The 22,906-nt window shown below is 50.8% G+C and overlaps 3 protein-coding genes across 3 annotated transcripts in view; 2 read left to right on the top strand and 1 right to left on the bottom strand.

Moving 5' to 3' along the window:
* The window catches only part of SSRP1 (structure specific recognition protein 1), a 1,220,984-nt gene that overhangs the window by 889,610 nt on the left and 308,468 nt on the right, over positions 1-22,906 (top strand). The gene's annotated exons all lie outside the window — the stretch shown is intronic.
* The window catches only part of TIMM10 (translocase of inner mitochondrial membrane 10), a 322,347-nt gene that overhangs the window by 215,386 nt on the left and 84,055 nt on the right, over positions 1-22,906 (top strand). The gene's annotated exons all lie outside the window — the stretch shown is intronic.
* On the bottom strand, positions 425-10,639 carry LOC126018712 (basic proline-rich protein-like; the record flags this gene model as incomplete). The annotated part of the gene is given in 13 exon segments (XM_049780809.1): positions 425-501; positions 7,435-7,510; positions 7,652-7,773; positions 8,087-8,142; positions 8,747-8,820; positions 8,822-8,866; positions 8,869-9,793; positions 9,847-10,030; positions 10,122-10,159; positions 10,213-10,321; positions 10,386-10,516; positions 10,573-10,610; positions 10,613-10,639. Coding segments are annotated over 13 exon segments (1,902 nt in total), but the record flags the coding sequence as incomplete, so codon positions are not given.

Below are 22,906 nucleotides of genomic sequence, written 5' to 3'. Positions count from 1 at the left end.
GTCCTGAAGCACAAATAACCGTTTCCAGGAAGCCAGGACCCCACCAGATAGGCCCCAAGAAGCTCTTCCAGTGCCTCTGATAGGTACCAGGTGGTGCCCGTTCAGGGAAGACTGAGTTGAGCTTTCCTGCTGGCCTCAGTGCCCAGGGGATTCAGTCCCCTTAAGCTGATCCTAAGTCCTGGGACCATGTAAAATTTTACTGACTCTGTGCAAAGGGCGGTGGGCTGAGCCCAGCCTCTCATGCATTCACAGAAGGGGACAGACTGGCTTCATGTTCACACCCATTACTTGGCATCCCACCCCCCTACCCCTTCTTGGCTCATTTCACTCAGGTAAGGAGCAGCAGCAGCTCAGTCTTCTGACCAGATTTGGAGTGTTAGAAGGGGGTGTGAGTGGGGCCTAGGGAGGGTCCACCACCTGAAGGTTACCCACCTTCAGGGCTCCTGCACCACAGCCCAAGCCCCAGGGTACTCACAGGCCCGTCCTGCATCTGCACTGATCCTGAAATCCAAAAATGAGAGAAATAGGTTAGCAGGAAAAGGCGGTTGGGCGGATGATGGGGCACATGATGCCGGGCTGTATCTGATTGAATGTAAGAGATCATCAGAGAACCTCAACAGCCCAGGAGATTCTCCCCTGTCCACATCTCTGCGGCACCACAAGGACCCGTTTTTCTACATGACAGAGTCAAGGGTATCTTCCTCAGGTCAATTCATGAAGTCAACCTTCCGCCCCCATCAATGTCCCCTTCTACCACCACTGCTGGGTGTCCCCAAGCCCCCACTCAGCTCTGAAAGCAAGCCTTCTTTCCCTGTCCCCAAGGGTCATGGGTGACTTCCTTACTACTCCTTGTCTGATAAAGGTAACCATCTACCATCTCTGTGCAGAACAGAACTGCATACACCGCCTCTATAAGGCAATTCATTAAAACTTCATTTCCTGGAAAGAGGCAATCCGAGAATATGGCATCAGATGAGCAAAGTGGGCTTAGGAGCAAGTGATAATGAGACCATGGGATGGGGACTGTATGTAAGAGACTCATTAGAGTCAGAGCATGGAGCTGGTCTCGGATGGCAGAGGGGCGTCCATCAGCACAGCTCAGTCCACCCCTCTATACCCATATCCAGGCCCACCCACCTCCGACCAGCTGCCCTCATACTGTGCTGAGCCCAGGGCTCCTGGCTGAGGCTCACAAGCTAACACATCAGTAGTAACTGGCCCCAAATCTATGCCCAGTCCCCTGGAGAACCTCAACAGCCCAGGAGATCCTCCTCTGCCCCCAATCTGCAGCACCACAAGGATCCCTATTCTCCAGAGCAGAGCCTCAATATCTTCCTCAGATGACTCATGAGGAGCATTTAAAACTCAACTCCTGGAGCTGACCAGGACGGGCCTCCCGTCCCTTCAGTGTCCCCTTCCATCACCACTGCTGAGTGTCTGCAAGCCCTGCTCAGTTCTGCAGAGCAGCCTTCCCTTCATGTCTGCTTGGGCCTCAGGTGGCTTCCTTACCTCTCTTTGTAGGATCAAAATAATATGCCTTGGGGCCGGGAAGGTGGCGCTAGAGGTAAGGTGTCTGCCTTGCAAGCGCTAGCGCTAGCTAGAGGTAAGGTGTCTGCCTTGCAAGCGCTAGCGCTAGCGTAGGACGGACCGAGGTTCGATCCCCCGGCGTCCCATATGGTCACCCCAAGCCAGGGGCGATTTCTGAGTGCATAGCCAGGAGTAACCCCTGAGCGTCAAATGGGTGTGGCCCAAAAACCAAAAAAAAAAAAAAAAAAAAAGTATGCCATGAACTGCACCATCATCTTGTACCCTATCTGAAAACAGTTTGTGCTTCCTGGAAGGAGACAATCCAAGAAAGTTGATCAGGTGAGTACACTGGCCTTAGGACCAAGTGACATGGGACAGGGACAGGGACTAAATGTAAGAGATGCATTGAATCCACAGAGCACAAAGCTGGTCTGGGAGGGCAGAGGGGTGTCCATCAGCACAGCCTGGCCGAACTCTGGATGCCCTACATTCAGGCCCACCCACCTCCAGCTGAAGGGCACTCAATACCCCATGTCTTGCCAGCTGCCCAGCTATGCCTAGCCTGGGGCTCTTGGCTGAAGCTCCTGAGCTCTCACATCAGCAGTGACCATGCCCAAGTCAAAAGCCCAGACCCCTCTGGAGACCCACCCCAATCCTGCTGAGTAGCACCACAAGGATCCTGTTTTCTCCAGGGCAGAGCCCCGGTATCTTCCTCAGGTTGACTTATGAGGAGCATTTAAAACTCAACTCCCAGTGCTCACCGGGAAGGGCCTCCTGCCCCATCAAAGTCCCCTTCAGACACACTTCCAGGTGTCCCAAGCCCCACTTGGCTTTGCAGACCAGCCTTCCTTTCTTGTCCCCTTGAACCATGGGTGGCTTCCTTACCTCTCCTTGTAGGATCAAAGTAATTTGACATGAGCGACACCCCGAAGTCGTACATCATTTTTTTAAGCCAATTTAGAAGATAGATTACTATACTTCCTGGAAGGAGACAATACAAAATCATGGCATCGAGTGAGCACACTGGCCTTAGGAAAAAGTGACACTGGTTAGGATTAGGGTTAGGGTGGGAGAAAGAGGGAAGCCAAGCCTGTGCCACCTGCTATGTGCTACCTACTCTCCAAAGACTGCTCAAGAAGACACAGTGGGCCCTTATCCTGTCTCCTTGGAACATTTGGGACAAAGTCAACCCATGTGTGTCCAAAATGAAGAGGTAGGTTTCCCCTTGACACCCCCCCCCAAATCTTGGCTTGCAGGAGGTGGTGGGATGTTGCCCCATCTGTGGGGTCCCGTTTACTCCTTTGTTGGTTATTTGTGTATCCTCACAGAGCTCCCAGAATGAGAAATTGATTCCCATCCCCTTGTCCCCTTTTGGGGGGAGATCTTGGTAACATTTTTCCGCAGCAAATAATCCACACAGACAAGATGGTTAAGGGGTAAAAGGTTGGGCGAAGAGAGTCCTTTGTCAGCCTACTACCAGCTCCAAAAAACACCTGGAGCCAGCCAATAAACTCTGCCAAAAGACCCTGAACACCTTGCTCCTCAACTATTTATTCAGCTCTCAACAGCGCCCTCACTGGAAGGGCAAGGTGGGACAACAGGCAAAGGATAATCTTTGTTTTTGTTTTTGTTTTTGGGTCACACTTGGCAGCGCTCAGGGGGTTACTCCTGGCTCTATGCTCAGAAATCGCTCCTGGGCAGGCTCAGGGGACCATATGGGATGCCAGGATTCGAACCAACCACCTTTGGTCCTGGATCGGCTGCTTGCAAGGCAAACGCCACTGTGCTATCTCTCTGGGCCCATGAGGAGCATTTAAAACTCAACTCCTGGAGCTGACCAGGACGGGCCTCCCGTCCCATCAGTGTCCCCTTCCATCACCACTGCTGAGTGTCTGCAAGCCCTGCTCAGTTCTGCAGAGCAGCCTTCCCTTCATGTCTGCTTGGGCCTCAGGTGGCTTCCTTACCTCTCTTTGTAGGATCAAAATAATATGCCTTGGGGCCGGGAAGGTGGCGCTAGAGGTAAGGTGTCTGCCTTGCAAGCGCTAGCGCTAGCTAGAGGTAAGGTGTCTGCCTTGCAAGCGCTAGCGCTAGCGTAGGACGGACCGAGGTTCGATCCCCCGGCGTCCCATATGGTCACCCCAAGCCAGGGGCGATTTCTGAGTGCATAGCCAGGAGTAACCCCTGAGCGTCAAATGGGTGTGGCCCAAAAACCAAAAAAAAAAAAAAAAAAAAGTATGCCATGAACTGCACCATCATCTTGTACCCTATCTGAAAACAGTTTGTGCTTCCTGGAAGGAGACAATCCAAGAAAGTTGATCAGGTGAGTACACTGGCCTTAGGACCAAGTGACATGGGACAGGGACAGGGACTAAATGTAAGAGATGCATTGAATCCACAGAGCACAAAGCTGGTCTGGGAGGGCAGAGGGGTGTCCATCAGCACAGCCTGGCCGAACTCTGGATGCCCTACATTCAGGCCCACCCACCTCCAGCTGAAGGGCACTCAATACCCCATGTCTTGCCAGCTGCCCAGCTATGCCTAGCCTGGGGCTCTTGGCTGAAGCTCCTGAGCTCTCACATCAGCAGTGACCATGCCCAAGTCAAAAGCCCAGACCCCTCTGGAGACCCACCCCAATCCTGCTGAGTAGCACCACAAGGATCCTGTTTTCTCCAGGGCAGAGCCCCGGTATCTTCCTCAGGTTGACTTATGAGGAGCATTTAAAACTCAACTCCCAGTGCTCACCGGGAAGGGCCTCCTGCCCCATCAAAGTCCCCTTCAGACACACTTCCAGGTGTCCCAAGCCCCACTTGGCTTTGCAGACCAGCCTTCCTTTCTTGTCCCCTTGAACCATGGGTGGCTTCCTTACCTCCTTGTAGGATCAAAGTAATTTGACACGAGCGACACCCCGAAGTCGTACATCATTTTTTTAAGCCAATTTAGAAGATAGATTACTATACTTCCTGGAAGGAGACAATACAAAATCATGGCATCGAGTGAGCACACTGGCCTTAGGAAAAAGTGACACTGGTTAGGATTAGGGTTAGGGTGGGAGAAAGAGGGAAGCCAAGCCTGTGCCACCTGCTATGTGCTACCTACTCTCCAAAGACTGCTCAAGAAGACACAGTGGGCCCTTATCCTGTCTCCTTGGAACATTTGGGACAAAGTCAACCCATGTGTGTCCAAAATGAAGAGGTAGGTTTCCCCTTGACACCCCCCCCCAAATCTTGGCTTGCAGGAGGTGGTGGGATGTTGCCCCATCTGTGGGGTCCCGTTTACTCCTTTGTTGGTTATTTGTGTATCCTCACAGAGCTCCCAGAATGAGAAATTGATTCCCATCCCCTTGTCCCCTTTTGGGGGGAGATCTTGGTAACATTTTTCCGCAGCAAATAATCCACACAGACAAGATGGTTAAGGGGTAAAAGGTTGGGCGAAGAGAGTCCTTTGTCAGCCTACTACCAGCTCCAAAAAACACCTGGAGCCAGCCAATAAACTCTGCCAAAAGACCCTGAACACCTTGCTCCTCAACTATTTATTCAGCTCTCAACAGCGCCCTCACTGGAAGGGCAAGGTGGGACAACAGGCAAAGGATAATCTTTGTTTTTGTTTTTGTTTTTGGGTCACACTTGGCAGTGCTCAGGGGTTACTCCTGGCTCTATGCTCAGAAATCGCTCCTGGGCAGGCTCAGGGGACCATATGGGATGCCAGGATTCGAACCAACCACCTTTGGTCCTGGATCGGCTGCTTGCAAGGCAAACGCCACTGTGCTATCTCTCTGGGCCCATGAGGAGCATTTAAAACTCAACTCCTGGAGCTGACCAGGACGGGCCTCCCGTCCCATCAGTGTCCCCTTCCATCACCACTGCTGAGTGTCTGCAAGCCCTGCTCAGTTCTGCAGAGCAGCCTTCCCTTCATGTCTGCTTGGGCCTCAGGTGGCTTCCTTACCTCTCTTTGTAGGATCAAAATAATATGCCTTGGGGCCGGGAAGGTGGCGCTAGAGGTAAGGTGTCTGCCTTGCAAGCGCTAGCGCTAGCTAGGTAAGGTGTCTGCCTTGCAAGCGCTAGCGCTAGCGTAGGACGGACCGAGGTTCGATCCCCCGGCGTCCCATATGGTCACCCCAAGCCAGGGGCGATTTCTGAGTGCATAGCCAGGAGTAACCCCTGAGCGTCAAATGGGTGTGGCCCAAAAACCAAAAAAAAAAAAAAAAAAAAAAGTATGCCATGAACTGCACCATCATCTTGTACCCTATCTGAAAACAGTTTGTGCTTCCTGGAAGGAGACAATCCAAGAAAGTTGATCAGGTGAGTACACTGGCCTTAGGACCAAGTGACATGGGACAGGGACAGGGACTAAATGTAAGAGATGCATTGAATCCACAGAGCACAAAGCTGGTCTGGGAGGGCAGAGGGGTGTCCATCAGCACAGCCTGGCCGAACTCTGGATGCCCTACATTCAGGCCCACCCACCTCCAGCTGAAGGGCACTCAATACCCCATGTCTTGCCAGCTGCCCAGCTATGCCTAGCCTGGGGCTCTTGGCTGAAGCTCCTGAGCTCTCACATCAGCAGTGACCATGCCCAAGTCAAAAGCCCAGACCCCTCTGGAGACCCACCCCAATCCTGCTGAGTAGCACCACAAGGATCCTGTTTTCTCCAGGGCAGAGCCCCGGTATCTTCCTCAGGTTGACTTATGAGGAGCATTTAAAACTCAACTCCCAGTGCTCACCGGGAAGGGCCTCCTGCCCCATCAAAGTCCCCTTCAGACACACTTCCAGGTGTCCCAAGCCCCACTTGGCTTTGCAGACCAGCCTTCCTTTCTTGTCCCCTTGAACCATGGGTGGCTTCCTTACCTCTCCTTGTAGGATCAAAGTAATTTGACACGAGCGACACCCCGAAGTCGTACATCATTTTTTTAAGCCAATTTAGAAGATAGATTACTATACTTCCTGGAAGGAGACAATACAAAATCATGGCATCGAGTGAGCACACTGGCCTTAGGAAAAAGTGACACTGGTTAGGATTAGGGTTAGGGTGGGAGAAAGAGGGAAGCCAAGCCTGTGCCACCTGCTATGTGCTACCTACTCTCCAAAGACTGCTCAAGAAGACACAGTGGGCCCTTATCCTGTCTCCTTGGAACATTTGGGACAAAGTCAACCCATGTGTGTCCAAAATGAAGAGGTAGGTTTCCCCTTGACACCCCCCCCCCAAATCTTGGCTTGCAGGAGGTGGTGGGATGTTGCCCCATCTGTGGGGTCCCGTTTACTCCTTTGTTGGTTATTTGTGTATCCTCACAGAGCTCCCAGAATGAGAAATTGATTCCCATCCCCTTGTCCCCTTTTGGGGGGAGATCTTGGTAACATTTTTCCGCAGCAAATAATCCACACAGACAAGATGGTTAAGGGGTAAAAGGTTGGGCGAAGAGAGTCCTTTGTCAGCCTACTACCAGCTCCAAAAAAACACCTGGAGCCAGCCAATAAACTCTGCCAAAAGACCCTGAACACCTTGCTCCTCAACTATTTATTCAGCTCTCAACAGCGCCCTCACTGGAAGGGCAAGGTGGGACAACAGGCAAAGGATAATCTTTGTTTTTGTTTTTGTTTTTGGGTCACACTTGGCAGCGCTCAGGGGTTACTCCTGGCTCTATGCTCAGAAATCGCTCCTGGGCAGGCTCAGGGGATCATATGGGGTGCCGGAATTCGAACCACCAACCTTCTGAATGCATGGCAAATGCCTTACCTCCATGCTATCTCTCCAGTCTCAAAGAATAATCTTATGGAAATGTTTTCATATACACCAGTGGGACTGTGATAGGGTCCCTTCAAGTAGAGACAAGGCTCCCCGGGGCAGGATGATGGTGGGCTGGCATCTGCAGAGCTGAGGTCGCTTACCACCCACAGGTCCACAGGGACTCACCGGTTAGATAGAGCTTGAAGCTATCATCATCCTTCACTTCTTCATCTTCTTTATGGTCGGAGGCTGCCAAGGGTATCTTAGAACAGAAGGACCAGATTTAGCCCGGATCCAAAGGAGGGGTCGGATCTTAACATGGATCCAGAAGGAGGGGAGAACCAGTTCTTGAGGAAACCACAGTGAAGGTGCCGTGTGCAGAGACCCACAGAGCAGAAGGCACCCACTTATTTGTGGATGGGGATCCTGGGGCACAGAGCCCTTTCTCTGGAGGAGGAGTGGAAGGAGGAGGAGGAGGAGGGGGAGGAGGAGGAGGGGTGGGTGGAGGAGGGGGAGGAGGAGGGGAGGAGGGGTGGGTGGAGGAGGGGGAGGAGGAAGAGGGGAGGAGGGGTGGGTGGAGGAGGGGGAGGAGGAGGGGAGGAGGAGGAGGGGTGGAGGAGGGGGAGGAGGAGGCGAAGGAGGAAGTGGTAAAGGAGGCAGAGAAAGAGGGAGGGTGGAGGAGGGGGAGGAGGAGGGGTGGAAGAGGGGGAGGAGGAGGAGTGGAGGAGGGGGAGAAGGAGGGGAGGAGAAGGAGGGGTGGAGGAGGGGAGGAGGAGGAGGGGTGGAGGAGGGGGAGGAGGAGGAGGGGTGGAGGAGGGGGAGGAGGGGAGGAGAAGGAGGGGTGGAGGAGGAGGGGGAGGAGGAGGGGTGGGTGGAGGAGGGGGAGAAGGAGGGGTGGAGGAGGGGGAGGAGGAGGGGTGGGTGGAGGAGGAGGGGTGGAGGAGGGGGAGGAGGAAGTGGTAAAGGAGGTGGAGAAAGAGGGAGGGGGGAGGAGAAGGAGGAGGAGGGGGAGGGATGGAGGAGGGGTGGAGGAGGCGGAGGAGGAAGTGGTAAAGGAGGCGAAGAAAGAGGGAGGGGGAGGAGGGGTGGAGGAGGGGTGGAAGAGGGGGAGAAGGAGGGGTGGAGGAGGGGAGGAGGAGGGGTGGGTGGAGGAGGGGGAGGAGGAGGAGGGGTGGAGGAGGGGGAGGAGGAGGGGTGGAGGAGGGGGAAGAGGGGTGGAGGAGGGGTGGAGGAGGGGAGAAGGAGGGGTGGAGGAGGGGGAGGAGGAAGTGGTAAAGGAGGTGGAGAAAGAGGGAGGGGGAGGAGGGGGAGGGGAGGAGGGAGGAGGAGGGGGAGGGGTGGAGGAGGCGGAGGAGGAGGGGAGGAGGAGGGGTGGGTGGAGGAGGGGGAGGAGGAGGAGGAGTGGAGGGGGAAGAGGAGGGGGAGGAGGAGGGGTGGAAGAGGGGGAGAAGGAGGGGTGGAGGAGGGGTGGGTGGAGGAGAGGGAGGAGGAGGGGTGGAGGGGGGGAGGGGGGGGAGGAGGAGGGGGGAGGGGGGGGGGGAGGGGTGGAGGGGGGGGGGGAGGGGGGGGGGAGGGGTGGAGGAGGGGGAGGAGGAGGGGGGGGGGGTGGAGGGGGGGGGAGGGGGGGGGGGGAGGGGGAGGGGGGGGGGTGGGAGGGGGGGGGGGGGAGGGGGGGGGGGGGGGGGGGGGGGAGGAGGAGGGGGGGGGGGGGGTGGGGGGGGGGGGGGGGGGGGGGGGGGGGGGGGGGGGGGGGGGGGGGGGGGGGGGGGGGGGGGGGGGGGGGGGGGGGGGGGGGGGGGTGGGTGGGGGAGGGGGAGGGGGGGGAGGGGGGGGGGGGGAGGGGGGGGAGGGGGGGGTGGGGGGGGGGGGGGGAGGGAGGGGGGGGGGGGGGGGGGAGGAGGGGGGGGGGGGAGGGGGGGGGGGGGGGGGGGAAAGGGGGGGGGAGGGGGGGGGGGGGGGGGGAGGGGGGGGGGGGTGGAGGGGGGGGGGGGGGAGGGGGGGAGGAGGGGGAGGAGGGGGGGGGAGGGGGGGCGGGGGGAGGGGGGGGAGGGGGGGGGGGGGGGGGGGAGGAGGAGGGGTGGAGGGGGGGGGGGAGGGGTGGAGGGGGGGGGGGAGGGGGGGAGGGGGGGGGGGAGGGGGGAGGGGGGGGGGGGGAGGGGGGGAGGAGGGGGGAGGGGGGGGTGGAGGGGGGGGGGGGGGGGGGGGGGGGGGGGGGGGGGGGGGGGGGGGGGGAGGGGTGGGGGGGAGGGGGGGGGGGGGAGGAGGGGGAGGAGGAGGGGTGGAGGAGGGGGGGGGGGAGGGGTGGGGGGGGGGGGGTGGGGGGGGGGTGGGGGGGGGTGGGGGGGGGGGGTGGGGGGGGGGTGGGGGGGGGGGGGGGGGGTGGGTGGTGTGGGGTGGGGGGGTGGGGAGGGGGGGGGGTGGGGGGTGGTGGGGGGGGGGGGGGGGGGAGGAGGAGGGGTGGAGGAGGGGGAGGAGGAAGTGGTAAAAGAGGTGGAGAAAAAGGGAGGGGGGAGGAGGGGGAGGAGGAGGGGGAGGAGGAGGAGGGATGGAGGAGGGGTGGAGGCGGAGGAGGAAGTGGTAAAGGAGGCGGAGAAAGAGGGAGGGGGAGGAGGGGGAGGAGGAGGGGGAGGAGGAGGGGTGGAGGGGGGAAGGAGTTGGGGGAGGAGGAGGGGAGGAGGAGGGGGAGGAGGAGGGGGAGGAGGAGGGGAGGAGGAGGGGTGGAGGATGGGGAGGAGGAGGGGTGGAGGATGGGGAGGAGGAGGGGGGGGAGGGGGTGGAGGGGTGGAGGAGGGGGAGGAGGAGGGGTGGGTGGAGGAGGAGGGGTGGAGGAGGGGGGAGGAGGAAGTGGTAAAAGAGGTGGAGAAAAAGGGAGGGGGGAGGAGGGGGAGGAGGAGGGGGAGGAGGAGGAGGGATGGAGGAGGGGTGGAGGCGGAGGAGGAAGTGGTAAAGGAGGCGGAGAAAGAGGGAGGGGGAGGAGGGGGAGGAGGAGGGGGGGGAGGAGGGGTGGAGGGGGGAAGGAGTTGGGGGAGGAGGAGGGGAGGAGGAGGGGGAGGAGGAGGGGGAGGAGGAGGGGAGGAGGAGGGGTGGAGGATGGGGAGGAGGAGGGGTGGAGGATGGGGAGGAGGAGGGGAGGAGGAGGGGTGGAGGAGGGGGAGGAGGAGGGGTGGGTGGAGGAGGAGGGGTGGAGGAGGGGGAGGAGGAAGTGGTAAAAGAGGTGGAGAAAAAGGGAGGGGGAGGAGGGGGAGGAGGAGGGGGAGGAGGAGGAGGGATGGAGGAGGGGTGGAGGAGGCGGAGGAGGAAGTGGTAAAGGAGGCGGAGAAAGAGGGAGGGGGAGGAGGGGGAGGAGGAGGGGGAGGAGGAGGGGAGGAGGAGGGGGAGGAGGAGGGGGAGGAGGAGGGGAGGAGGAGGGGTGGAGGATGGGGAGGAGGAGGGGTGGAGGATGGGGAGGAGGAGGGGTGGAGGATGGGGAGGAGGAGGGGAGGAGGAGGGGTGGAGGAGGGGGAGGAGGAAGTGGTAAAGGAGGCGGAGAAAGAGGGAGGGGGAGGAGGGGGAGGAGGAGTGGAAGGAGGAGAAGGGGTGGAGGAGGAAGTGTCATGGAGGAGGAGGCTAGCTCAGGCTCTGGAGTTCATATGGGATGCTAGGATTGGAAGCACCATTCTTCTGTATGCAAGGCAACACAGGGTGGGGCCGAGGAACCCCAAGTCGCCCGCCCTGTGGTTGTCTTGCCTGGCCAGCAGCTTCCTAAAAAGGAGAAGGCAGAGATGGCAGGGTGGGGACCTTGTTTTCCATAGCTGGGTCATTTCCTGTTCCGGGGGACCTTTAACTGCTTTGTGGGGGACAAACCCGATTTCTTTCTGGCTTCTGGGCCGCACCCAGCGGTGCTCAGGGCTCCCTGTAGGCCCGGTACTCAGGGATCCCCACTCCCACCACCCTGGGACCTCCTGGAGTGCTGAGTTTGGGTCCTGGTGGGTCCTGGGCGAGGCCAGAAATTCTGAGAGTCCCGTGGGAGTGGGGAGCCAAGGCACCTGTGGATGGCCTGGCCAGGTTGGGTCTCCTACACTTATAGACACAAGCACACACTTCACACTCCCAGGCCTACAGACACACAAGCACACAGATACACACAGACGCAGACAGACCCCCTCCCCCAACTCACACACTCAAAGACACACACAACACACTTCACACTCCCAGGCCTACAGACACACAAGCACACAGATACACACAGACACAGACAGGAACCCCCCCCCCCCAACTCACACACTCAAAGACACACACAACACACTTCACACTCCCAGGCCTACAGACACACAACACTACTGTAATGCAAGTCCTGGAGCTTCTCCGCACAAGGGATCCGGGTCTGCAGCCAACAAACCGGGAGAAGTTTCCAGAAAGGGGTTCCTCCATCCCCCACCCCCCCATGCCTTCCCCACTGCATGGGCGTAGGGTGGGGCAGCTCGCGGCCTGGCCCAGCCCTGGGAACCGCATGGACGGGGCAGCACCTGGCTGGCTTACCGTGCTGAGCATCAGCAGGAGCAAAAGGCAGGAAAACGACATCCTGCAGCCCCGATCGTCCAGCGCAGATCTCGATTTGCCTGAGCAAGGTGTGGTGAATGGACCTTGCAGCCAAAGGGCGGGACGGAACTGACCGATCTGAGTTCTAGCGGGCCTGGCAGACCCAGCAAGCAGGCCACGCCTAGAAACTTTTAGCCAATCCGAGGCAGGTCCGCGCCCTCAGCGCATGCGCATCTAGTCTCCCCACCTTCCTCCAGAATAAACTGGGCAGAAGGACGGTGGTTACAATCCTGTCATCCCATATGATCCCAGAAGCCTGCCAGGAGCAATTTCTGAGCGCAGAGCCAGGAGGAACCCCTGAACACTGCTGGGTGTGACTCCCTCAAAAATAAATAAATAAATAAAAGAACAGACTAGAGAAGCTGCATCACGTGACGTCCCTTGGTCCCTCCAGAGGCTTCCATAGGGGTAGCTATTATCGTTGTTATTATTTATTTTATTTTTTATTATTTTTTGGTTTTTGGGCCACACCCGGCGGAGCTCAGGGGTCACTCCTGGCTGTCTGCTCAGAAATAGCTCCTGGCAGGCACAGGGATTCGAACCAACCATCTTTGGTCCTGGATCGGCTGCTTGCAAGGCAAACGCTGCTGTGCTATCTCTCCGGGCCCCCATTGTTATTATTTTTAAAAAATTTTTCTTTTTCTTTCTTTCTTTCTTTCTTTCTTTCTTTCTTTCTTTCTTTCTTTCTTTTTTCTTTCTTTCTTTCTTTCTTTCTTTCTTTCTTTCTTTCTTTCTTTTTTCTTTCTTTCTTTCTTTCTTTCTTTCTTTCTTTCCTCCCTCCCTCCCTCCCTTCCTTCCTTCCTTCCTTCCTTCCTTCCTTCCTTCCTTCCTTCCTTCCTTCCTTCTTCCTTCCTTCCTTTCTTTCTTTCTTTCTTTCTTTCTTTCTTTCTTTCTTTCTTTCTTCTTTCCCCCTCCCTCCCTCCTTCCTTCCTTCCTTCCTTCCTTCCTTCCTTCCTTCCTTCCTTCCTTCCTTCCTTTCTTTCTTTCTTTCTTTCTTTCTTTCTTTCTTTCTTTCTTTCTTTCTTTCTTTCTTTCTTTCTTCCTTTCTTTCTTTCTTCTTTTTCCCCCTCCCTCCCTCCCTCCTGCCTTCCTTCCTTCCGTCCCTCCTTCCTTCCTTCCTTCCGTCCCTCCTTCCTTCCTTCCTCCCTTCCATCCTTCCTTTCTTTTTTCTGTGTGCTCCAGTGGAGCGGCCACCCGGCACACAGAAGAGCCACATTAAAAAGTGTAAAGAGCCGCACGTGGCTTGCAGGCCATGGCTTGCCAACCACTACTCTAGTCTATTCTCTGATCTGAGGGTCTGTCTTTATTCCAATAGCATGCATTTTTAATGACTACTGCTTTGTAATACAATTAAAGTTGGAAAAAGTGATGCCTCCCATATTCCTTTTCCCAAGGGTTGCTCTAGGATCAGTGGTCGGCACCTGCGGCTCGAGAGCCACATGTGGCTCTTTACACTTTTAATTTGGCTCTTCTGTGTGCCAGGCGGCCGCTCCAGGAGCCAGGACTCTGCTCCTAGCCTCTGTCAGTGCGTGCCCTGTGTGACTCTCAAAATAAATTTCAATCGTGGTTTTGGGGAGATTTGGCTTAGTTGCAAAAAAAGGTAGCTGACCACTGCCTAGGTATTCTTGGGTGTTATAGTTTCAGGAGTGTTTGATCCACTTCTTTGAAGAATGTTATGGGTATTCTTAGAGGGATTGTATTAAATCTGTACAATGCCTTGGGGAATATTGCCATTTTAATGATATTAATCCTCCCAATCCATGAGCAGGGTATATGCTCCATTTCTGCATATCCTCTTTTATTTCTTGAAGTAGGGTTTTGTAGTTTTCTTTGTATAAGTCCTTCGCATCTTTAGTTGACTCCAAGATATTTGAGTTTGTGTGGCACTAATGTAAATTAAATTTTTTTGATATCCATTTCTTCTCTATCATTATTGGTGTAAGAAGGCCATTGTTTTTTGTGTGTTAATTTTGTATCCTGCTACTTTGCTATATGAATCTACTGTCTCTAGAAGTTTTTTGGCAGAGTCTTTAGGGTTTTCAAAATATAGTATCATGACATTTGCAAATAGTGAGAGCTTGACTTCTTTCTTTCCTATCTGGATACCCTTGATATCTTTTTCTTGTCTAATCGCTATGGCAAGAACTCCCAGCACTATGTTGAATAGGAGTGGTGAGAGAGGGCAGCCTTGTCTTGTACCTGATTTTAGAGGAAAGGCTTTTAGTTTATCTCCATCGAGAATAATATTTGCCATTGGCTTGTGGTAGATTGCCTCTACTATACTGAGAAAAGTTTCTTCTATTTTCATCTTGATGAGAGTTTTTATCAAGAATGGGTGTTGAGGGCCCGGAGAGATAGCACAGCGGCGTTTGCCTTGCAAGCAGCCGATCCAGGACCAAAGGTGGTTGGTTCGAGTCCCGGTGTCCCATATGGTCCCCTGTGCCTGCCAGGAGCTATTTCTGAGCAGACAGCCAGGAGTAACCCCTGAGCACCGCCGGGTGTGGCCCAAAAACCAAAAAAAAAAAAAAAAAAAAAAGAATGGGTGTTGGACCTTATCAAATGCTTTCTCTGCATGTATGGATATGATCATATGGTTTTTAGTTTTCTTTTTGTTGATATGGTGTATTATGTTGATTGATTTACGGATGTTTAACCATTCTTGCATTTCTGGGATGAAACCTACTTGGTCGTGGTGAATGACCTTCATGATGAGGCATTGGAACCTGTTTGCCATAATTTTGTTGAGGATCTTTGCATCTGTTTTCATCAGGGATATTGGTCTGTAGTTTTCTCTTCTTTCTTTTTATATATATATATATATATATATTTTATTTAAACACCTTGATTACATACATGATTGTGTTTGGGTTTCAGTCATGTAAAAAACATCACCCATCACCAGTGCAACATTCCCATCACCAATGTCCCAAATCTCCCTCCTCCCCACCCGAACCCCGCCTGTACTCTAGACAAGCTTTCCATTTCCCTCATACATTCTCATTATTAGGACAGTTCAAAATGTAGTTATTTCTCTAACTAAATTCATCACTCTTTGTGGTGAGCTTCCTGAGGTGAGCTGTAACTTCCAGCTCTTTTCTCTTTTGTGTCTGAAAATTATTATTGCAAGAATGTATTTCATTTTTTTTAAAACCCCTAGATGAGTGAGACCATTCTGCGTTTCTCTCTCTCTCTCTCTCTCTCTCTCTGACTTATTTCACTCAGCATAATAGTTTCCGTGTACATCCATGTATAGGAAAATTTCATGACTTCATCTCTCCTGACAGCTGCATAATATTCCATTGTGTATATGTACCACAGTTTCTTTAGCCATTCATCTGTTGAAGGGCATCTTGGTTGTTTCCAGAGTCTTGCTATGATAAATAGTGCTGCGATGAATATAGGTGTAAGGAAGGGGTTTTTGTATTGTATTTTTGTGTTCCTAGGGTATATTCCTAGGAGTGGTATAGCTGGATCGTATGGGAGCTTGATTTCCAGTTTTTGGAGGAATCTCCATATCGCTTTCCATAAAGGTTGAACTAGATGGCATTCCCACCAGCAGTGGATAAGAGTTCCTTTCTCTCCACATCCCCGCCAACACTGTTTATTCTCATTCTTCGTGATGTGTGCCATTCTCTGTGGTGTGAGGTGGTACCTCATAGTTGTTTTGATTTGCATCTCCCTGATGCTTAGTGATGTGGAACATTTTTTCATGTGTCTTTTGGCCATTTGTATCTTCTTTCTTTCTTTTCTTTCTTTCTTTTCTTTCTTTCTTTTCTTTCTTTCTTTCTTTCTTTCTTTCTTTCTTTCTTTCTTTCTTTCTTTCTTTCTTTCTTTCTTTCTTTCTTTCTTTCTTTCTTTCTTTCTTTCTTTCTTCTCCTCCTCCTCTCCTCCTCCTCCTCCTCCTCCTCTCCTCTCCTCTCCTCCTCTCCTCCTCCTTCTTCTTCTTCTTCTTCTTCTTGTTTTTGGGCATACCCAGTGACGCTCAGGGATTACTCTTGGCTATGTGCTCAGAAATCGTTCCTGGTTTGGGGGACCATATGGGATGCCAGGACATGGAACCGCGGTCCATCCTAGGCTAGTGCTGGCAAGGCAGATGCCTTAAGCCCTGTGCTACTGCTCCGGTCCCTGTAGTTTTCTTTTTCTGTAGCATCTTTGTCTGGTTTTGGTATAAGTTGATGTAAACTTCATAAAAATTGTTTGAGAGTGTTCCTGATTCTTCAATTTCATGAAAGAGCCTGCAGAGGATTGATAGAAATTCCTTTTGAAAGGTTTGAAAGAATTTGTTAGTGAATCCATCTGGGCCTGGGCTTTTGTTTTTGGGAAGATTCTTGATACCCTTTTAATATTCTCAGTAGTGATGTGTTTGTTTAGATATGCAAGATCATCCTGGTTTAACCATGGAAGATTATAAGAGTCCAAGAAATTATCCATTTCTTCCAGGTTTTCATGTTTTGTGGCAGGCATAGTTTCTCAAAGTAGGCTCTGATTACCCTTTGAATCTCTGCAGTCTCTGTGGTGCTCTCCCTATTGTTATTATTATTAATTATTATATTTATTTGGCAGTACTCAAAAGGGTACATGCAGTGTTGAGAATCACACATGCCAGTGCCTTGCCCCTACATGGGGTCCTGGGCCCTCACCCACTCACTCACCCACTGAATCCAGACCCTCACCCACTCACCCCACATTTTCAACCACTCACCCTGGACCCCTCACCCACCCACCCAAGACAATCACCCAGTTTATCCAGACCCTCAGCCATTCACCCCACATTTTTACCCACTCATCTAGGACCCTACCTGTAACCCCACCCATTTCTGGGAGGGATCTTGGAGAGGTTACAAAAGGTTTGGCCTCAAGGGCAAAGTGGATTTGCATGGATGCAGGATGGAGGAGGAAGCAGGAGGAGATGTCTGAGGGACAAGGTACAAAGCAGAATAGGAATCCAGCGTAAATGGTTATGATATAGGCCACACATGTTGGCCAGGGAAAATAAAGATGTTTTTTCCTGAAGAAGCCTGCCTGTGAGTGCATTTTTTCCTTGCTGCCACCCTGAACCGGTAGACCTGCCAGCTGAAGCCAAGTGAGCCTCGGACAGCAAAGAAAGGCCCCTCCATTCATCTCACCATCCAGCTCCATCCAAAAGGCCTCTTTATTATTTAATTCTACACCTACCCACTCATCTGGGACCTTCACCACACACCCACTTCACCCACAACCTTGGATCCTCACCTACTCATTCCAAAATTGTCACCCACAAACCTTGGATCCTCACCCATCCATTCACACCCCGCTCTTGTGGAACTTCCCTTTTTTCCACTGCTGTCTCCTCCCCACCATAGACACAGATCTTTGGGAGCACATCAGCTATAGCAAGGAGAGGAACTTGGTGCTGAAAGGAGGGACAGTGATGGGAGTGGGGAGGGGAAGGTGCTGGAACATTGCATGACCAAAGCTCAATCCTGAAGGAATTTGCAACTGTGTATTTCCAGGGATTCCACTGGAAAAAAAACTCACTGAAAAAATAATCAAAACTCAAAAATTACACTCACATAAACTACTCTCTCCCCCTCCCACAAAATTGCCTTTTGTACTTCTCAACTGCCCCTGGGACGTTCTCTCACCAACTGTTTGATTCTGTGTGTTTGTGTGTCTGTGTAAAAGTTTCAACTCTCCTTGTTTGCAGCCACACCCATTGGGGAGCTCAGGGCTCTACCCTCAGGGATCCTTCCTGGTGGGTCTCAGAGTCCTTTTGGGGCCCCAGGGCTTGAAGCCTGGCCAGTGTGCTCCTTCTGATCTAAGCACTTGCTTATAGTGACTTGGAAGTGGAGGTGGCAGAGGGCTGTGGAGCACAGTGACTCATTCAAAAAGAAAACAGCAAAAACTTTGCAAAATAGATATTCACTGCTTACAACACTCAGGCCAGAAATAAAGCAGCATTGTGTAAGAATGGGAAGGAGGGGCCGGGCGGTGGCGCTGGAGGTAAGGTGCCTGCCTTACCTGCGCTAGCCTAGGAGACGGACCGCGGTTCGATCCCCCGGCGTCCCATATGGTCCCCCAAGCCAGGAGCGACTTCTGAGCGCATAGCCAGGAGTAACCCCTGAGCGTCACCGGGTGTGGCCCAAAAACCAAAAAAAAAAAAAAAAAAAAAAAAAAGAATGGGAAGGAATAACTCTGCCCAGGGAGGCTTCAGGAAGAAAATGCCATCCCCTCCTCTCCCCACTTTTCCTTCCTCTCTCCCCCCTCTTGCCCTCCCTTTTTCCAACTACAACCAGAAGTCAAGAAATAATAAAAATCAGAGCAGAAATAAACAACATAGAAACTAAGAAAACAATACCAAAAAATCAATGAGACCAGGAGTTGGGTTTTTGAAAAAATAAACAAGATAGACAAATCACAGGTAAGACTCACCAAAAAAAAAAAAAGAGGGAAAACACCCAAATTTATAGGATCACAAATGAAAGGGGAGAGATTACAACAGAATCCTGATAAATACAACATATAAGGTCATATTATGAACAATTATACTCAGCTAGGTTAGAGAATCGAGTAGAAATAGACAGATTCCTGAAAAAATACCATCTTCCAAGACTGAAAAAGGAAGATTTAGACAGCCTAAACAGGTCAATCACTTCAGAAGAAATTGAAGCTGTAATTAAGAAACTCTCTAAGAACAACAGTCCAGGTCCAGATGGCTTTACAGGTGAATTCTATCAAAAATTCCAAGAAGACTTACTACCATTGATCCACAGGCTCTTCCAAACCATTGAAAAGACAGGAATCCTCCCCAACTCCTTTAATGAGGCTAATATCACACTCATTCCCAAAGATGGAAAAGACACCACCAAGAAAGAAAACTACAGACCAATCTCACTATTGAACATAGATGCAAAAATACTGAACAAAATTTTAGCAAACCGAATCCAGCACTAGAGCAAAAAGATTATACACCATGACCAAGTGGGTTTCATCCCAGGGATGCAAGGTTGGTTCAGCATAAGCAAACTAATCAACCTCATACACCACATCAACAACAAGAAAGATAAAAACCACATGATCATATCAATCAATGCAGAGAAGGCGCTTGACAAAATCCAACACCCTTTCATGTTAAAAGCACTCAGTAAAATAGGGTTAGAAGGATTTTTCCTCAAGATAATTACAGCTATCTATGAAAAGCCCACAGCCAACATTATCCTTAATGACAAAAAAAAAAATGAAAGAATTTCCACTAAGATCAGGAACTAGGCAAGGCTGTCCACTCTCTCCACTCTTATTCAATATAATCTTAGAAGTCCTAGCAATAGCAATCTGACAAGAGAAGCGAATCAAAGGAATCCAAATTGGGAAAGAGGAACTCAAACTATCTCTTTTTGCAGATGATATGATGATATACATAGATAACCCTAAAAAGTCCACAGTAAAACTCCTAGAAGCAATTAACCAATACAGCAAAGTAGCTGGCTACAAAGTCAATATACAAAAGAGAGTAACGTTTCTCTATACAAATAATGCAGTAGAGGAGTGAGGGATTAAGAATACAATTCCATTTAAAATAGAATAAAAAATATTAAGTACCTTGGAGTCAACCTTACAAGGGAATTGAAGGACCTATACCAGGGAAACTTCAAAACACTTTGGAAAGAAATTGAAGAGTATCTAAGGAGATGGAAGAACATCCCATGCTTATGGGTAGGTAGAATCAACATAGTCAAAATGACTATCCTGGGGCCAGAGAGATAGCATGGAGGTAGGGCGTTTGCCTCTCATGCAGAAGGTTGGTGGGTTCGAATCCCGGATTCCCATATGGTCCCCTGAGCCTGCCAGGAGCGATTTCTGAGCATAGAGCCAGGAGTAACCCCTGAGTGCTGCCAGGTATGACCCCCCAAAAAATGACTATCCTACCCAAACTCATATATAGATTTAATACATTCCCTATCCAAATTCATACATCATTATTTAAAGACTTAGAACAATCAATTATAACATTCATCTGGAATCACAAAAGACCCAGGATAGCCAAACACATACTGAAAAACAAGAAGCTGGGTGGCAATCTTTACCTAACCTGAAGCTATACTATAAAGCCATAGTGATCAAAACAGCATGGTACTGGAACAAAGACAGAGCCTCAGACCAGTGGGTTAGAACAGAATTTCCAGACATAAATTCCCAGATATACAGTCAACTAATATTTGACGAAAGAGCCAAAAACTTGAAATGGGGGGCCGGGAAGGTGGCGCTAGAGTTAAGGTGTCTGCCTTGCAAGCGCTAGCGTAGGACGGACCGCGGTTCGATCCCCCGGTGTCCCATATGGTCCCCCCAAGCCAGGAGTAACCCCTGAGCATCAAACGGGTGTGGCCCAAAAATCAAAAAAAAAAAAACAAAAAAAAAAAAAACTTGAAATGGAACAAAGAAAGTCTCTTCAACAAATGGTGTTGGTACAACTAGAAAGCCACCTGTAAAAATGGAAAATTAACAGTACCTCACTCCTTACACAAAAGTCAACTCAAAATGGGATTAAAGACCTTGAAATCAGATCCGAATTCTATAAAGTTTATTGAGTGGAAAAATAGGCAGAACACTCGAAGACCTATATATCAAAAAAAGTCTTTGAGGATGGAGCACCATGGCAAAACTTTAGCATCAAACATAAACAAATGGGACTATATCAATCTAAAAAGTTTTCTGCATGCGAGCAAAAGAAACCCTACTTAATACAATAGACAGTTTTCTGAATGGAAAAAAAATCTTTGCACTCAGCACATCAGATAAAGGCTGATATCCAGAATATACAAAGCACTCAGAAAGCTGAGCCCCCCAAAACCAAATAAAGCCATAAAATGGGGAGATGAAATGAATAGACACTTCTCTGAGGAAGACTAAAAGATAGCCAACAAACACAATGAAAACATGCTCACCTGCACTCATCATTAGGGAAATCCAAATCAAAACAACAATGAGGTACCACCTTAACATCAGGAGGATGGCTCACATCAAAATAATGGGAACAATCTCTTGTTGGTGGGAATGCGGTATGAAAGGAATTCTCATCCACTGTTGGTGGGAATGCCCCCTAGTCCAACCCCTATGGAAAACAGGCTGGGAGAGTGCTCAGGTAAACTCAGAATTGAGCTGTCCTATGAACCCAACAATTGCTCTCCTGGGTATCTATCCCCAAGTTGAAAGGACATTCATCCCAAAGTATGTATGCACCCGACTATTTATCGTAGCACTCAGTAACAGTAGTCAGATTTGGAGGAACCAACCTGGATGTCCAACAACAGACGATTGGATCATGAAAATGTGGTATTTATATACAATGGAATACTACGTAACAGTTAGAAATGATACTGTCATAGACTTTGCAGCAACATGGATGGATCTACAAAATATCATGTTAAATAAAGTAAGCCAGAAGATGAAAGATAAACACAGAATGATAGTACTATTCTGAAGTACCTAGAATATACACCATATATACATGTAATATTCCATGAACATATACAATGATTTAACAGGGTAGAAACTTCAAACACTGTCATTATCAACATTTACTGAGGAGTAGTGTCCAAAACAAGTGGAAGAGGAACAACACAAAGCCTCGACTACACATTATACCATAAAGAAACCATCAACAGCAGAATCAGCAGCGTAGAGAGAACAGGTATGTAAGCAGTCTTTTACTACAAAGGCCTATAATAATCTTCCTAGGGATCTTTTACAGGTAAGAACACCATGGGAAATCACTGACTCCAACGGAAGCATTTCAAAACAATATGTTTTAATGCCTTAATCTAACTATATTTAAAATAACCTCTCAGCTTTTCTGTCCACAGGATTTTTTGGATGCAAAGTCGTGGACAACCTCAGGACAACCTCGGTGCTCAGCCACACGAGATACCATTTTCAGCTTGCATTATGAAAATGTCTTGATAAAACTCTTTAACATACCCTTTATCTCTAGGTTATGCCCTCTTTTTTTTTTTTTTTTTTTTTTTTTTTGTTTTTAGGCCACACCCCTGTGAGGCTCATGGTTACACTCCTGGCTATCGCTCAGAAGTTGCTCCTGGCTTCTTGGGGGACCATATGGGACACCGCGGTCCGTCCTAGGGCTAGCGCAGGCAAGGGCAGGCACCTTACCTCCAGCGCCACAGCCCGCCCCGGTTAGGCCCTCTTTTAGGGACCTGAAGCACGTGACCAGCCAGACCACCAAAGCAGCAACTGTAACCTACTAGACTTTTACTACAGGGCCTACTCATCGAACACATTCAAGTAAACATAACATTCCCTTGCTTTTTTCTCCTCTCTTCTCACCTACTATCTTTTTCTCTTTTCCTTCTTCTTTTCTGCCTCTTCTTCTTCTTCGTCTTCTTCTACCTTTTCCTTCTCATTATCATCAATTCAAATCCATCTCTCAAATAAAAACCACACTGTCACCTCTTTTTTTTTTTTTTTTTTTTTTTTGGGTCTCACCCGGCTGTGCTCAGGGGTTACTCCTGGGCTGTCTGCTCAGAAATAGCTCCTGCAGGCACGGGGGACCATTGGGACACCGGGGATTCGAACCAACCACCTTTGGTACTGGATCGGCTGTTTGCAAGGCAAACACAGCTGTGCTATCTCTCCGGGGCCCGATCTATAAGTTTCTTTACCTTACATGTACTACATTAACCTATCTTTCTGTACTCAGTTTATCTCTTGCTCTCCCCACCTCTTTTCATTAAGCTAGACTTAAGCTAACTTCTATGTGTTTCTATATGGGCAGGAGCACATAGAGATAGAAATCCTCCTTGAGAGCCAAACCTAAATTATAAACAACCCATACCTCTATATACAGCCCCGTCCCATTTTACTATCCCCTCTTCTCCCTTCAGAAACCCGACTATCCCTTCACCCCTCAATCCCATCCAGATTTCCCACTTTAGTAAAACTCTTCACCCTCAGTTCTTAATGCACTAGGCATCAAGACTGACCTCCTACCCCAATGAACCAGTACCCAGTACCCAAGCGAAGGAACACCCACTTAAACCCAAACCTCGTCCTCCGCAAGAAAATACAAACAAAACCCCTGCTGACCCAT

This window comes from Suncus etruscus, chromosome 9 (genome assembly GCF_024139225.1).
Source record: "Suncus etruscus isolate mSunEtr1 chromosome 9, mSunEtr1.pri.cur, whole genome shotgun sequence".
Classification (NCBI taxonomy): Eukaryota; Metazoa; Chordata; class Mammalia; order Eulipotyphla; family Soricidae; genus Suncus; species Suncus etruscus.
The sequence above is the reverse complement of the archived record's forward strand: the minus strand, read 5'-3'. Positions and strand labels throughout refer to the sequence as shown.